This window comes from Plectropomus leopardus, chromosome 18 (assembly GCF_008729295.1).
Source record: "Plectropomus leopardus isolate mb chromosome 18, YSFRI_Pleo_2.0, whole genome shotgun sequence".
Taxonomy (NCBI): Eukaryota; Metazoa; Chordata; class Actinopteri; order Perciformes; family Serranidae; genus Plectropomus; species Plectropomus leopardus.
The window spans coordinates 20,248,357-20,265,272 of NC_056480.1; the positions used below are offsets into that span (position 1 = coordinate 20,248,357).

The window sequence follows — 16,916 nt, forward strand, 5'->3', positions numbered from 1 at the left end:
CCTGGCGCGGGAAATTACAGAGAACAGAAAGGGAAGTTGCACAAAGAAGTTCTCCTCGTCAACGGTAAGGAGATTTAACGTTTAACTGCTACAATACAGCCTAATTTAAGTATATTCACTTCTGCTGCTGATAAAGTCTGACTAACGTTAACTGCCTTTGTGCCACCTGTAGCCGTGCTCGCTGGAATTATCGTGTTTCTTGGCGTTAGCTGAGTAAAGTCTCCGTTTGTAACCGTACAAACTTTTCCTACAGAGGTGGCGACACGTTTAAGTTAACGATAAACCGGCCTTTTAGCACGCTAATGAAGCCGAGTAAAATGTTTAACAATCACCGTAGCCCTTTGACGCTAACGTTATTAAGCTAACGCTACCTTATTTTAAAATAAGTTAGCTTGTTTGCTAGTTTCTCATCAAATGCGTGTACCTCCGTGTGCTGACGTTATGCTATTTCTCCAACAGCTCTCCTGAAAGAAAATGAGTGTCAGTGGAAAGCTAAAACACAGCCACCCGAAGTCAAATGAGAATATTAAGGTGAGTAATTTGTCCTTTTTGAAATGTGTTAATGAATGTACATAAAAGGTAACGTCATTGTAAGGTTTGGGTTTAACCACGGTATTTTACCATTGTTGGGATTGATAATCTCATCACGTGCCAATTTAGCACATGATTAGCATTGTGTAGATATCTGCATTTGTATCATTATACCAGAGTTTGTAGAATATTATGTATAATTGTTTTTAGATGTTGCATTGTAATGACTTTGATCTTTTATTAGAATTTACTGAATACTGCGTGCATTAACTTCATGCAGATCAAGATAAAAGAGTTAATGTATTTATTTTTGCAAAGTTTGAAGATAATCTAACTTCAACTTGACCAATAAGGTAATGCTTTGTTACAGTAAACAGAAACTATCCCTAGCTTTGAGCTATTTGTTAGGTTCATCTTAAATCTAACTTGCATTAAGCTTCACAAACCCTGTAAAATAACAACAAAAAAATAATAATGATGGGGACCTTAATCACACAAACCACACCAGACATTACAAAAAGTGGGTGCAGTTAAACATATTATTGTTGTTGTTGTTATTGTTATTGTTGTTATTAATATTTTTTTTTTATTTATTTATTTATCTATCATTACATTTACTTTTGACCCAGGTACTCTGTGGCCATGTAGGAGCTCCACTCTGATTTAGCAGATTGACAGACTGAGGAACAAACTAGATCCTTAATGTGTTCAATTGAGCATATGGGACTCTCAACCTCAAATAGTGTAAGACATTGTCTCCCCCACAGCTCAAAATCACCAAAAGATCACTTTTTTTTTACCAGCATGAAACACATCTGCAGTGTTTTGGGGCTGTGGCCAATCATTAACAAAGTGAGCATGTTGGGTCCTCTGTAATGAGCCTTGAGGAGAAACTTTCCCACGGCTGTTAAAAGATTTAAGGCCCTGCCCCTGTTTCCACACCTGTAGGTCTGTTGCACATGGCAGCAGTGTTGTTGGCCACTTCACTTATGCCCTCTCCCATGGTGACAGTGTAACTAAAGTAAAGCATGCAAAGTGATGCTAAGCCCTGCTGAATAGAAGCTTTGAAAATGAGGACATGGGTCATGTTGGTTTTCCATGTGACTCAATGTTGAGTTTCTCAAGACTCATCTGGGAAAGGTTTGAGATCTTGCCTTTTGTTAACCATTCTCAAGTCTTTGATTTGTGATCCACTCAGCTGTAAGGTAACACTTGTTTTTGTCCTGCAGAGCTTTTTCACACCGTCTCAGAAAGCTATGGGACCCCTGAGGCAAACCCTGCAGGTGCTCCAGTCCTCAGCTGTCAACAAAGATTTGGGAAGGTCAGCTCAGGTATGTAGTGGAAGTTATTTTAGTTGGCTGTCTATTTTGTATATACTTGGTACTTGGTATAGAATAGTTCCACAGACAGAACAAGTGATCTATAGCACTCAACATTTTGTAGGGTTTAAATATTTTTATTTCCTCTTTAGGTGGGAAAGGTCATCCCCAAACGGAAACAGTGGGGTGCAGAACAAGCTAGAGGTCCAAAGAGGGTGAAGGTAGAGGTCAAATCTACACAAACTGAAGCATCTCAGTGTTTGACAGATGGCATGTCTAAAGAAGCATATGAGCTGATGGTCGTAGGTAGGGATTTTTAATCCATGCATTTCACACTCGCAACCCCCAAATTATTTTCACATTATCTTGAGCTTAAATTTCCGTTGCTGTTGTAGAAACGCCTCCTTCAACTTACTGGAAAGAAGTCGCAGAGGAGCGTCGGAAGGCCTTGTACAATGTTCTACAGGAGAACGAGAAGGTGAGTTAATCACTAAGAGACGGCTAATGTTTAGCTGTCAATTGAGTTGTTTCCCACGCTCCCACAGACTGACTCAGCCTCAGCTGGCTCCAGTCCAGCTGGCACTGGATTTAGAAGTAACTTTGCACCTAAATGCACTCATTGAAATCAATTTATTTTTAAAAGCAAATCCTGTAAAGATAAAAGTGTAAACTCAATTCACGGTGGAGTTTGTAAACTTTTGGCCTTTTCTGAATCGTTTAGCCAGTGATTGGTGCTATATTGATGCATCATTTTGAAGCTGTTTAATTTATTAAAGCTTAGTCCGGTTAGCCCATTGTCTAAGGGATGCAAACATCTTGCTTGGTGAAATTGGCTGTTTTCACACTCATTTGGGCAACTTGTGTGAATCTCGTGCATTTCTCCTTAATCTGTCTTGTGTCCTAAGCTGAGCAGTGAGTTTTTTTTTTTGGTCTGTCTTGCTTGCAAACCACTTGACTGACTGACAGAAGTGAGAAGTAAAGGTGACAATTTAACTTTGATAAATGCTTAGAGGCAAACATAAATGTGTTTTGTTAACATGTTCATATGAAAATGAACAAGATGAAACGTGCAGTCCAGTTAACATGAGTGTGTGTGACTCATTGAGTAACATAATTTTAATACAAGATGCTGATTATCTAGTCTTTGTCAAGTTTTAGTTACAACTCTGGACTAATGCAAGGTCTAAAGTAATAGATTGGCTTTTACTATTGATTAAATATTAGATTTAAAATGTTAATTAGCTGGACAGTATGAATTCATGTTATATTAAAAAAAAATCTACTCATTACTTGAAATGGTTTTAATATTTTTTTCCACAGTATCAGATGTGCCCTTCTCACCGTCTTAATTTTGACTGCATTTTGCTCTCTGCTACTAGCCAAAAAAAAATGGACGGGTTATAGCATTTTTATATTCTAAAAGAAATTTAAATTGTATGCTCTCAGTATAGATTTTCCTCATGCCATCATATGAATTTTTGTTTTTATATTTGCAAATGTGTAAATGGAAATCTGGAGGGAAAGGTTTAATTATTCTTAGACCAACACAGAGAGCAAGCAGTTTTAAAGGAGAGAGGATTGTAGTGGGAGCACTGGGATGCCTGGTTTGATTGTGAATATGGCAGATGGTTCACATGGCTCACAGCCTGGTTCAGGTAGGAGGTCCCCTTGACTAGGGACCGCAGGGAGGTCGGAACTGGCTCTTTTGTCACATAGTTTTATGATCATGCGTTGTCATTCCCCCTGCCCGACTTCAGGCAGCTCTTTTTCACCTTCATGTGTTTGCATCCTTGCATTGTTCCATGATTATTGTGCTTTTTGTTTGCCTTTTCAAGCTTGCTGTCTATCATGCTTAAGTTTTTTCTCTCTTGTCTTTACCAGTTACACAAAGACATTGAGGCTAAAGATGAACAGATAACACAGCTCAAGTGTGAAAATGAAGAGCTGCAGGAGCTGGCACAACACGTGCAGTACATGGCTGATATGATTGAGGTAGGAACACTGGTATTATAAGCCTATAATATGTCCTGATTTCTGTGGTGACATTTTGTGCCCACAATAACTTAATCACAAGTTTGTCCTATATGCATAGATGATCTGGTTTAAATCCAAGCATTACATGTGAAATGTTAGAAAAAATCCATAATTTTTTACTCCAGTGCTCATCTTGTCATATGTTCAGATAGCAGCACCAAAATACTGACATAAATAAATAAAACCAAAACTAGATCACACCATTGAACCTGCTTGTATGTAAATCTGATGTCCTGTCTTTTTTTTTTTTTTTTTTAAAAAGAGGCTGACTGGGAAGAGCCCAGACAACCTGGAAGAACTGAGGGAGATTGCTCTTGATGTGGACGAGGAAGATGAGCATGATGATGCTGAAGTGGCAGGTCAGAGTGAGGATGACGACTCTGATTGCAGTCAGAGTGATTCAGAGGAAGATGAGACCTCAGACCACGAACACGCTGGACCCTCAGGAGAGTAGGATTGACTGACACCATTCTTGTATGTTATGGACTCAGACTTGAGCTGAAAGTGTGCTTTGGAAGCAACAAGTGGCCAGCCGTTTGACTGAATTGGCTTTTCAAAGTAATTGTTTATGTACTTTAAAGTGCAACAGTTTTGAAAGCGCACATTTTATATTCAACCCTTGAAGAGACGGGGCTGGTTTTTATTAACTTTTGCTGAACTTTTTAGTTCATGTTCAGGTAAATTGGCTTTCAAAACTAAGGTGTTATAGGCCTCTGTCACGGCAGATATTTTGACAAGTCACAGTAGGAAAAGCTCAGGTTTAATTTATATAATTAATGATGGCTGACTTCCATTTCATTCCTTCAGTTTCAGCAGGCTGGCTCACTGTTCTGGCCCACTGGGATACTTGGACAGACCTGAGCCACTAGTGATGTTGGTAATGTCATAGTACTGATGAAATTATTGTCCATCAGTTGCTGATAACAAGGGATGCAGGTTCCACTTGAACCCCTGTGGGACCCCTCATGCCCAGTCTTCATTTTTCTTGATGGTCAGACCAATCAGTGTCAGCAATGTGACATTAACTCTTGCACTTTTCCAACTACGAGTCAAAAAGTGCTGTGAAAAAGGCCTATTAAGGTGATTTTAGATGTGGCCTATGCCATGGCCCTGAAGTGTTGGTTTACACTGTAAAATTGTGCATTTTTTTGTGGCACAGTTGTGTACATAAAGCCTATGTAAAATAAACACTTTTTAAAAAAAAAAAAAAGTGTTTTTTCTTTTTCTTGTGGTTTTGGATCTTTAGAAGCTTTTCCACCAAACACTTAGTGTAGTACACTGAGAAGTGGTGCAGACATATTCCTAAACCCTAAATCTGTTTCATGTTTACATCAGACAGTAAGCACTGTAGGCTGCTCCATCCCGCTCTTGCTGTATCTCCTATTTTAAAGGGCAATGCAGAGGAATGTCTGTACCTCGATTGTCCACAGAGTGGGGTTGCACTTCAAGTTTTAAGAACAATCAACAGGCTGTAGTGTGTTACTCTGTTGCCATCAGTGGGATATTTAAAAATAGTGAACTGTGGAATGAGTCCCTGTAGCACAAGAGTAATGATTCTCTCGACCAATCAATTGACTGCAGAATTTCTACCTTGTAGTATTGGTTCATCTGGAACAGTCCTATTGTCACCATCTTGATGACTGAAATGCAAAAAATAACTTCAGTGTTACCAACTGTTGGACTTTGGTGGTGGAAAGGCTTTTGACTGAGATGTTGACTGGCTTCCAAGTCACCTCAGCTAATTACAATATTATTACCACATTTTTGCACCAGTACTAATAAGTCACAGGAAATCTTTTTCTACACAATATCTACTTGATGTATATTTTGCTAATAATACTGTGTACTTTAACCATATAAATGTACTACTTAAAAAAAATATTAAAACAGTACCCTCCCTCCAAAAAAAACCCAAAACAAAAATTTAAAAATATAAAGCTTTCTTTTTTTCCTTAAACGTGCAATAACTTGGTTTACATAGGGAAAGCTGTTTCTCCTTTACCACCACAAGAACAACTACATTGGCAAGTGAAAACCAAAATGGCCCTATCTACCACTAGAGTTTGGTTTGTCCGTTCTTGGCTACTGTAGAAACAGCATGGCAGACTGCGAGAGAACCTGCTTCATATGTGGATGAAAACAGCTCATTCTAAGGTGGTGAAAATTTAACCATTATTATTTTCAGGTTATTATGAACTAATGTAGATTGTAATGAATATTTTGTTGTGTTACTGCCAAAATATCACTTTAAATCCTGCAAACTGGACCTTTAAAACATGCGTTTGCTTTGATTCTGCTGTTATTTTGTAGTTTTGATAACTTTACCCACAAGTTCTTGTTGTGTGGTTTTACTCAATGAAATAGTGTTAAATTATTCAGTAATGTAATCAGCATTGAAATTCAGCAGCACAAACTATCTTTTATTCTATGTTTTTGTTGTTGCGTTTTTCTTTGTTTTTTTATAGTGAGACAGAAAGCCCGGGAACAAGACTTGGAACCTGGCGACTGCAGCAGGGAACCAGCCTTTGTGGTCGGAACTTCAGCAGCTGGTGAGCTACACGGACACCCCAAAATGTACTATCCTCATTCAAGATTTCACTCAGATGCATAATTATTTAAACAAAAACACAATACCTCATTGGCACGCTGGACAACCCAAGGTCTAAACTTGGTGATTAGGACTTGAACAGCCAATGAATTAACTTGACTTAACACTAGTAAACTGCAAATTTGTAAAAAGAAAGTAGCTCATTGAAAATAAAATAAAAATTAAACACTGACTGAGTGGATGAATAACATACTTTACCAAGATGCTTTAATGATTTTCGCATCATGGAAGAAATAATTGTAACCTTTACTTAAAATATGGACCACAAAAAAAATGAACACCATTTTCAGCTTTTAGTAACAACTTCACACTTTTACAGATTATCATACAAAATAAAAAATACATTTCATAATATATCACCACTGGCCCAAGATTCCTCTTGCAGGGTTTTGCACTTGGCATCAAGCTCTGAGGCACATTTGATGTTATCAGCCTCCTTCTCCCAGATCTCTCTGAGTCTCCTGATCTCTTTCTAGAATGCAATGACCCGGCTGATCGCTGCAGTCCAGTAGAATTTAACCGACAGGGTCTCAATCTGGGCTTCACACAGACTTTGCTGAAGCGATTGGATCAGTGCATCTTTTTCCCTGGCCATGGCTTTCTTTTCAGACTGTAGAACCTTCAAGATCATCTTCTGCAGTGGAAACCTGCTCCTTCCGGGCAGCAATTTCTGAGGCCAACTTAAAGTTGTGTCCTTCAGAGTCCTACAGGGCTTTTCTCAGGTCCTGAAGCTCTTTGCTGAGACTGCAGGTTCCCTGGTTTCTCTAGTCTTGCAACTCTTGAGCTGGGCTGTCCTGGTTCTCATGTTGAAGACAATAGACAGTGCTATCCACATTTTGGATGCACAAAAAAGAATGCTATAATGCTGCTTTTTCTTAAGTATGTTTACTACAAAGCTTATTTTTTCTGCAGTCATCCAAAATCCAATGGGCTTTTTAATGAGGGAACCAGGGCAAAGCTAACTTTTATATTGGCCTACAGAGCAATGTCATCCCTGGGGCACTCTAGAGGTGCAAAAAACCTGATCCACATACAGCCCAACATGGCCAATGATATGAAGTTCATTCAGTTTGTTTATAACAATTTTACAAAATTAAATATCATACTTTCTCTATTAAAATCCAAACATTTTATTAAACACAACAGTGCTTATATTTTACAGTAAAGGCTCAGTCAAATAGCAGATGACCTTTGCTTAGTTTTCCATATTAGTCCCCTCTAGAACCGGATCTAGACACATAAGAGAGCATGCGTTTTAAGATTATTAGGAAATGATAATTCAAAAGGAGGGCTTGTTGTAAGGTGTTTAACAAATAAGACTATAATTTTCACCATTCTGATCACTTCTTGTCTCGTTAGGATCGAGGAACCTGTCTGACTCTGTTTGTCAGCCCTTTGATGGTCTGGCGGCCTGCTCAGGGTGGATCCCGCCTCTTGCATAATATCATCTGGGATTGGTTGTGTTCCCCCTATGACCGTTAAAGAGGATAAGTGGTTACAGAAAATGGATGGATCGAGGAACCTTGACTGTGAGGTATTTATTCATGTCATTGACTTAAACTGAAACTTTCCATTTAGTTATTTTTAATTTTTTAAAGATTTTTTGGGGCTTTTATAAGCTTTATCCAATAGGACAGTTATAGAGTGAAAAGGGGAGAGAGAGGGGATGACACACAGTAGTTGGCAGTGTGTTTTAATAGAAACCTGCAGCCACTGTGATGAGGACAGCCTTTTTACATGTAGCATTTGCTCTCCCTGGTGAGCTACTAGGTGCCCCAGTTATATTGTCACATAATAAAGATATCGTAGCAATATCACATATTGTGTGATAAATTCTCCCACCCATTGCCTCTACACCCTAAATGCCCATTAACTTCATGGCAAATTAAAGCTGCAAGCAGTGATGAACGGGCCCTTGCACCCCCATGTACATCTGGGTTCTGGTGGGACTCCAGCTAATGCGCTCATTAATTTCTGTGAAAGTCAGATAATACATGCAAAGAGTTTGGACCCCAGAGTGAGCTACTTCACATGGTGTCGTACTTCCAGCAGCCACTAGGTGGCAGCGGAGGAGACACACATTCCATGTCGTCTTTGTGTACATCATTTGTTGACCAAACCATGTCAATATCATGTAAATCCAGTGATAATTATCCCTCAAGGCTTACTTCCTGTTGCTAGTAGGTGGCGCTAATATGACTAGTTAATATTGCCATACAGACGTGTTCAGGGCGGGACCCTAATAAAAACTATGAGGTTTCAAGCAGATCGGACAATGTACACCAAAGTCACAACAATGTCCTGTTTTCTTGCGAAACATCAAAATTGTATGCCAGATAATGGGAAAACCGTAAAAGTATTGCTCGGACCATTGATAACTTTCAATCGGGAAGGTCTTAAGATCATACAGACAAAATTTCAATTGGCTCCCTTTAATTATGTAGGCCGAGTTGATAAAAAGTATTTAAAAAAAGTTATTTCCTGTGGCTACTAGGTGGTGCTATCACAACTAGTGAATATTGTTATACAAATGTGTTCAGGGCGGGACCCTCATCAAACCTATGAAGTTTCAGGCAGATCGGACAATGTACACCAAAGTTACAATTTCCAGTTGTATGGCGTGACATCGAAATTGTACGCCACGTAACGGGAAAACTATAAAAGTTTTGCGCGGACCTGTGATAACTTTTCATTACCAAGGGATTGAGAATGGACACACTAATTCTGAAGTCGACTGCCTCAATCCTGTAGGACAAGATGGCAAGTACGAGGCCCGAAATCACCAAAAATCAGCACAAAGTTCAAAATGGCCAAATTCCTGTTGGGTTTGGGGGGTGGGTCCAAGAGGGTTTTTGTGCTTCTGAGCATGATACATACATATGCATAATTTCAATTACACTGTCCGATCTGCCTGAAACTTCATAGGTTTGATGTGGGTCCCGCCCTGAACACATTTGTGTAACAATGTTCACTCATCATGAAAGCGCCACCTAGTAGCCACAGGAAAGTTTTTTTTATCAACTTTTATCAACTTGGCCAACACAATTAATGGGATCCAGTTTAAATTTTTGTCTGTATGATCTTAAGACCTTCCCGATTGAAAGTTATCAATGGCTCATTTAAAACTTTTACGGTTTTCCTGTTATCTGGCGTACAATTTTGATGTTTCGCAAGAAAAAAGGACATTGTTGTAACTTTGGTGTACATTGTCCGATCTGCCTGAAACCTCATAGGTTTTATTAGGGTCCCGCCCTAATGACAATATTAACTAGTCATAATAGCGCCACCTACTAGCAACAGGAAGTAAGCCTTGAGGGACAATTCTCATTGGATTTACATGATATTGACATGGTTTGGTCAACAAATGATGTACACGAAGACAAAATGGAATCTCCTCCTCTTCCACCTAGTGGCAGCTGGAAGTACAACACCAAGTGAAGTAGCTCACTCTAGGGTCCAAACTCTTTGCGAATATTATCCGACTTTTACAGAAATGAACGAGTGCATTAGCTGGAGTCCCACCAGAACCCGGACGTGGGGGTGCGAGGGCCCGTTCAGCGCTGCTTGCCGCTTTAATTAGTTATCCTTTTCAATTGATAAGTTAAAACTATTATCTGTACAATGAAAAGGCTAAATGAACATGTAACCATCATCAACCAAACATCAGTCTTGATACATTTCAGATTTTCATTTTGGAAAAAAAATCCACAATTTTGTCATTTTAATTATGCAAAAATAAACTTTATTGCAACTTTTGATAAGCAGAGGAAATGCTGCTAACCACAATGGAGATGTGTAGTATGCAACTAAATGGATCAGTACAGAAGCTATTGACCAGAGATGGATAAAGATCAATTTCAACAAAGTGTACCAAGTTATTCTTAAAACCAGTCTCTAAATAATTAAAGATGTGCACATTTTGACAACTTGTACTTTGTGGTGATTAGGAATTGAACAGTCAATGAATTAACTTGACTTAACACTGGTAAACTGCAAGTTTGTAAAAAGAAAGTAGCTCATTTAAAATAAAAAAAATTAAACACTGAATGAATGGATGAATAAGATACTTTACCAAGATATTGTAATGATATTCACATCATGGAAGAAATACAAGTAACTGTTACTTAAAATATGGACCATGTTTTGCAAAAGGCTGTATAGAAAAAAAAAGAAAACCATTTTCAGCTTTTAGTAACAACTTCACACATTTACAGATTATAATACAAAAGAAAAAATACATTTCATAAAAATATTACCACTTGCTTTTATTTAATATGGCTTTTGGACTGTGCCATCAGAACCAAATAAGATTCATATATTATGGGTTTGTCTTACTTTTAAGTTGTGCTTTTAAAGATAAGATGAGTATTCCGGCCAAAATGCAAATGTTGTATTGAAAATACATTCCTCTTAATGAATTATGAGCTCTTATTAAAATCTTAAAATTAATTCTTCCTTTGGTTACAGTAAATCTAAGTAATAAAGTAAAATTTCTAATATAAAATGTCCCATTATGTTCAGAACTTTTTAGGGAAAAAAATCTATAGTATTTTTAGATTATTTGCAAATCTTAATCTTCTCCAAAATAATAATTAATCTAATATAATTCCTTCAAAATAAACTCCAATTAAAGTTAAGCATGAGATCATTTGCATGATAACAACATGGAAGCCTTTTAAAACAAACAATATTTCAAATACTAGACCTTATCCAAAATAGAACATAAATACACATTTCATTTACATAACAATGTCATCTGCACTATTACAGTATAACTCCAAAGAATATTAGAATTACAAGTAAATAATAAATAAGATGTGTGAACAAATGTGAGTTTTGTCGTCGTGCACTAGCACACGACTCAGTAGTACAGTTATGATGAGAAAAGTTGGAATTGGGCGCTTATCTTGGGTCAGTTTCCCACATTACAGTGAAGATGGACCCAAAACAAAACACTTCATTCTGTAGCTTCTCTTAAGAAAAGCTTAATTTCTAATCCTGCCACTAGCTCACATACTGTATGAATGTGCAGTTAGCCAAAATGGAGGCCTGTACTCAGCCCAGTGTCCTCTCTGTACAGTTATTGAAAAAGTGCACGATCACGATCCTAAACCAGATTTATTGCCCTGGACTTGCTCCGTACCTTGTAGGAAAAATACATCAACAAAAGAGTGTATTTGTGGAAACATGTCTGCTTTGACCACGTCAAGGCTCAAATGGTCAAAGCTGACTTTTATCAAATGTCTTCTAATGCCAGCTAGGTGCAAAAGAGTCACGTATGTACAGAGAAATTGCACTTGTTCAACTGCAAGTATGAGAAAACTGATATTAACTGCAGAGTGAGTGAGTGCTGACCTGTTTCACCTCTACACATCAGTTTTCCTCCACTGTTAGATAGCTGAGGTCAAAATCTGTTCAGGACTGTAAACTGCTGTTAAAGTACGGCTTTTAAACCACAACATTGCTTCCTCTTAAAAAGGCATTCTCAACTTATTCATGGTCCTGCCTGCCACAAGACGCACATCTTTCAATCGTACAAGAATCCCTGAAACTCAAAATGGAACGTACTAGAAAACAGAACTTAAAAATATATTTCGATTACAAACAACGTATATTACACCAGCTGTGTAAAATATGCCATATTTACATGCCTTACAACAGTGCAAATCTTCCGAAAGCGCCAGAAAACATTTCTAATGATAGACAGTGATTATTCAAAGGTCATAGTTAGTATATTGCGTGACACAACTGACTCTGTAACAATCAAGGTGATTAATCAGTGAGCTAGGTGATACAAGTGTTGTGTGCAGTGGCTTGTTGACAGAGGTTATGTGAAGGGTGCTCTGATTCTAGTTTCCTCAGTCTTTGGAGCAGCTTTATGTCTAGTTGAACTCGTGCTCTCCAGTTAAACTCAACTTGACCGGTCTGCCTGGCTCAGAAAGCAGGGTGAGGAAGGGGGGAGTGTCTGAAAGTGGAGGTGATGGAGGGACGAGGAGTGTGTGTGCAGGAGGGGTATAGGTTGTGTGTCTTTTGTGGTTAAGACAGTTTGTTTGGTGTTAGTTCTTTTTAGGAGGCAGTATCAGTAAGAACAGTGATCTAATGTGGCGGTGTCAAGATCCTTAAGTCTGTGCCCCTAAAAACATCAGATCAATGAAGTGATCTGTCATTAACAGCCCTGTGAGGTGTGCAGTGATTTGGGGGGGGGGGGGCAGTGCTCTTCACGGAGGTTGGGCTGAGAAGTCATTTGTGATTTCTTTCGGTGGCACAGTGGCTCAGAAGGCAGTGGTGACAGCGTTTCCTCGCCGTGTGCCAAGGCGGATGATTTCCCCAGGCACCGTGTCCAGCTGCTCGTACGCCAGCCGTCCCTCCTCACCTGCCACAAACACAAGCGTGATCGATAAACACCTGTACCCCCAAGCAGATTTCAGTTATGACGAATGACTTGCTGTTTCTCAGATTGCAATTGTATCCCTGCAGTCAAAATAGTTAGGCTTTAAGGGCCAGACAAACTTGGCCAACAGTCGGCCGTTTGTGGGTTTCATGTTGCCATAGCTTTTGCAGTGTGACCTGCATTGTTGGCACTAGTTGGGCATTGTTGGCTTTTTTTAGGCCAATTTAGTGCTAAAAACAACAGTCAGTTACAGGTAGACAAGTGGTAATTTCTTTTAATTGCAGATATGTGAAACTGGGAAACTTGATTATTTCTACTGTCATTTCTAGCCAGAAAAAAAACATCTGTTTCAGAGTATGCATTTTATATGTATTTGTAATATTTTCACTGCTTTTCCTTAGGAACAAACTGATCAAGGCAGCAGTAGACCAGCAACAATGTCAAAGGAGTCTGGTGGCTTTGAGAGAATGGCTTGACTTCCCCATTGGAAAGGGCTCTCTGACGATAAGGTAAGCCGTGTACATTTTCTAAATATAGGATATACTTAAATTGCTATTGATTTTTTTAGGTGAGTTTTTCTGGGAGGCCTCCAACCACCGGAGGCAGCATTTGCTCTGCACTGTTTCTATTTATGTGCGTGATGCGGGTTTTTTTTTACCCGGTTAGTTATTGTAAATGTTTATTACATTCAACAGAAGGACAAAGAAAATAAATGCATGTTTGTATTGTAGTACACAGATCAAATTTAAATACGTCATATTACAAATTTTTAAACTTCATGGCATGAGGTATTTCTTGGCAGCTGTTCCTAAAATACAATTCAGAAATAATTGTGATTTATAGAAATGTGGCAAAAGACCACGCTGAGCAACATTCAATTGCTCCATAAATGTGACACTCACCAAATGTGAGCAGGGTTTCTATGGCGACATGGCGAAGCTCTTCATCAGCTGAATCACACAGTGCTACCACCGCTTTGATGCTCTCGACTGCCTGCAGACAGAAAGAAAAGCTCTGAGGAGGGCACTTGTCTAGTGCATGTATGTCGAGCAAGGAAATAAATACGCTGCATCTGCACTTGGGACAGGCAGGTGAGCTGGACGTCAGGTTTGCAGTAAGCCATGAATGCAACAGTGGATGTTCAATGTGACCTTCAGTTTGTCAGACCTGCCAGATCAGTGAAGCTATTCTTGTAGCGTGCATTGTCTCGCATGTTTTGGGTCATCTGATCAGCACTGCTGAACAAATATAGGCCGATTACGATTGGTAACTGATTGATAGGTGCACCCTTATTTGTTCTTGTTCAGTTTTTAATCCTTACTTGTTCAAATATTTAGAGATACTGAGTCAGTTGTATATGGGGAGACTTTTATATAGCAGCAGCACTTAACATCAACAGTGGCGTGTGGGGGAAACACTTTTTAAAAAAAATCTAAAATTATCCATGAAAATGTGTCTCTCAGGAAGAGAGTTAGCTGCAATAATCACAAACTAAATTTAAACTAGTTTCAACTCTTCACTGAATCAAAACTGTAGATGATGTAAGAGGCCACTGACCTGCAGACAGCTGAGAGCTGAGCAGGCCGCCCTTTGGCTCTGAACTCCAGCCTCTGACAGAGCGTGGGTGTAGCATTCGACTGCCTGTGGAAACACACACAGATAAACTATCAAACGTAGCTTGTGGCATCTGTCAAAAACATTTGAAATGTTTGCCCACATGCATCTCTCAAACAAACTCCCTCACGTTATCACTACTCACTCTGGTCCTGAAGTGGGTGTGTGATGCAGAACAGAGGTAGTCGGCTGCTGCCTTGTTGACCTGAGGGTCCTCTGCAGTGAGCAGGGAGGCCAGGGCCCTCAGGGTGCTGTTTCTCGGCCACAGGGATGACACTGACACCTCCTCCAGCTCCGCTAGACACCGAGAATAATCCCCACTGCACAGAGCCTCTGCAAACACCTCTGCGTACGATAAAAACACAAAGTTTAAACATTAAGTAGCCTGTAGAGACATATTTTTCATAAACTTCACTGAAAACAAGTCATAAAATAATACATCATTTAAGTCATATTAGAATATGTGATCATAACTTTAGTGACTTATTATATGACTTTATTATGACTTTTTATGACAACTGTTTTTTTGGTACATACTATGACTTTTTCAAGTTTTTTCAACACACTATACTATGACATTTTTTTTTACATTTGAAACAATGACTTTTTAAAGTTTTTTCAAGATATTAAGCAATGACTTTTTTCAACTTCCTATACTTTCAATTTTCAAGTTTTTACATTAAGGTATGACTTTTTTAAATATACAAAAATATAACTTGTTCAAGAGTTTTTTTTAACATGCTATACCATGACTTTTTTGACTTAGTCTATAATTACATTTTTGACATTTAAAACAATGACTTTTTCCATCAGTTCTTTGGACATCCTATACAATGACTTGTTAAAAACTTTTTGACATTCTTTGCTGTGACCTTTTTAAAATAATTCATTCAGCATACCATACTATGACTTTAACTTAACTTTTAAAAGACCTAATCATGCTGTACTAAGACTTTGTAAAGCTTTCTGAGTGATGACTTTTTTTGACCATTTTTCCCTGGATTTTTTTGCCATACTGTACTTTGGCTCAAAACGCTCAAAATATTGACTTTTTGGACGATTTTTTCTTCAGGCTATACTAAAAAAGACCTGAACATGCTGTACCATGACTTTTTTAAGCATTTGGAGGGATGACTTTTTTGACCATTTTTCCCTTAGCTATAGTATGGATTTTTTCGCCATTCTGTACTTTGGCTCAAAACGCTCAAAATCTTGACTTTTTGGACCGTTTTTTCATCAGGCTATACTAAAAAAGACCTAAACATGCTGTACTATGACTTTTTGAAGCATTTGGAGGGACAACGTTTTTGACCATTTTTCCCGGAGCTATAGTATGGATTTTTTTGCCATACTATACTTTGGCTAAAAACGCTCAAAATATTGACTTTTTGGACCGTTTATTCATCGGGTTATACTAAAAAAGACCCAAATGTGTTGTACCATGACTTTTTAAAGCATTCTGAGTGATGACTTTTTTGACCATTTTTCCCTGATGTATAGTATGGATTTTTTTGCCATACTGTACTTTGGCTCAAAACGCTCAAAATATTGACTTTTTGGACCGTTTATTCATCAGGCTATACTAAAAAAGACCTAAACATGCTGTACTATGACTTTTTGAAGCATTTGGAGGGACAACGTTTTTGACCATTTTTCCCGGAGCTATAGTATGGATTTTTTTTTGCCATACTGTACTTTGGCTCAAAACGCTCAAAAAAATATTGACTTTTTGGGACCGCTGCCCTATGACTTTTAAAGCATTCAGGACTTTTTTTGAACCATTTTTTACTATAGTACCCCCCCCCCATACTGTTACTTTGGCTTAAAACGCTCAAAATGCTGTTTTCATCAGGACTTTATACTATAAAAGACCTAAACATGCTGTATCATGACTTTTTAAAGATTCTGAGTGATGACTTTTTTGACCATTTTTCCCTGATGTATAGTATGGATTTTTTTTACCATACTGTACTTTGGCTCAAAACGCTCAAAATATTGACTTTTTTGGACATTTTTTTCATCAGACTATACTAAAACAGACCTAAACATGCTGTACTATGACTTTTTAAAGCATTCTAAGTGATGACTTTTTTGACCATTTTTCCCTGATTATAGTATGGATTTTTTTGCCATACTGTACTTTGCTCAAAACGCTCAAAATATTGACTTTTTGGACCGTTTATTCATCAGGCTATACTATAAAAGACATAAAATGCTGTACTATAACTTTTAAAGCATTCTGAGTGATGACTTTTTTGACCATTTTTCCCTGAGCTATAGTATGGATTTTTTTGCCATACTGTACTTTGGCTCAAAACGCTCAAAATATTGACTTTTTTGGACCGTTTATTCATCAGGCTATACTAAAAAAAGACCTGAACTTGCTGTACTATGACTTTTTTAAAACATTTGGAGGGAT

The 16,916-nt window shown here is 38.2% G+C and overlaps 2 protein-coding genes across 2 annotated transcripts in view; one reads left to right on the plus strand and one right to left on the minus strand.

Moving 5' to 3' along the window:
- The first annotated feature begins 7 nt into the window (after positions 1-7).
- Positions 8-4,555, plus strand: gmnn (geminin DNA replication inhibitor). Its single transcript, XM_042506779.1, has 7 exons — positions 8-64; positions 460-531; positions 1,761-1,862; positions 2,003-2,156; positions 2,246-2,328; positions 3,732-3,842; positions 4,147-4,555. The coding sequence occupies exons 2-7, from the start codon at positions 475-477 to the stop codon at positions 4,336-4,338; spliced, it is 699 nt and encodes a 232-aa protein (XP_042362713.1). The 5' UTR covers positions 8-64; positions 460-474; the 3' UTR covers positions 4,339-4,555.
- Positions 4,556-10,208: 5,653 nt separating this feature from the next.
- Positions 10,209-16,916, minus strand: part of ripor2 (RHO family interacting cell polarization regulator 2) — an 85,052-nt gene continuing 78,344 nt past the window's right edge. The window contains 4 exon segments of the mRNA XM_042506750.1: positions 10,209-12,865; positions 13,786-13,876; positions 14,441-14,524; positions 14,643-14,840. Coding sequence (XP_042362684.1) covers positions 12,765-12,865; positions 13,786-13,876; positions 14,441-14,524; positions 14,643-14,840 — 474 coding nt within the window. The 3' untranslated portion in view covers positions 10,209-12,764.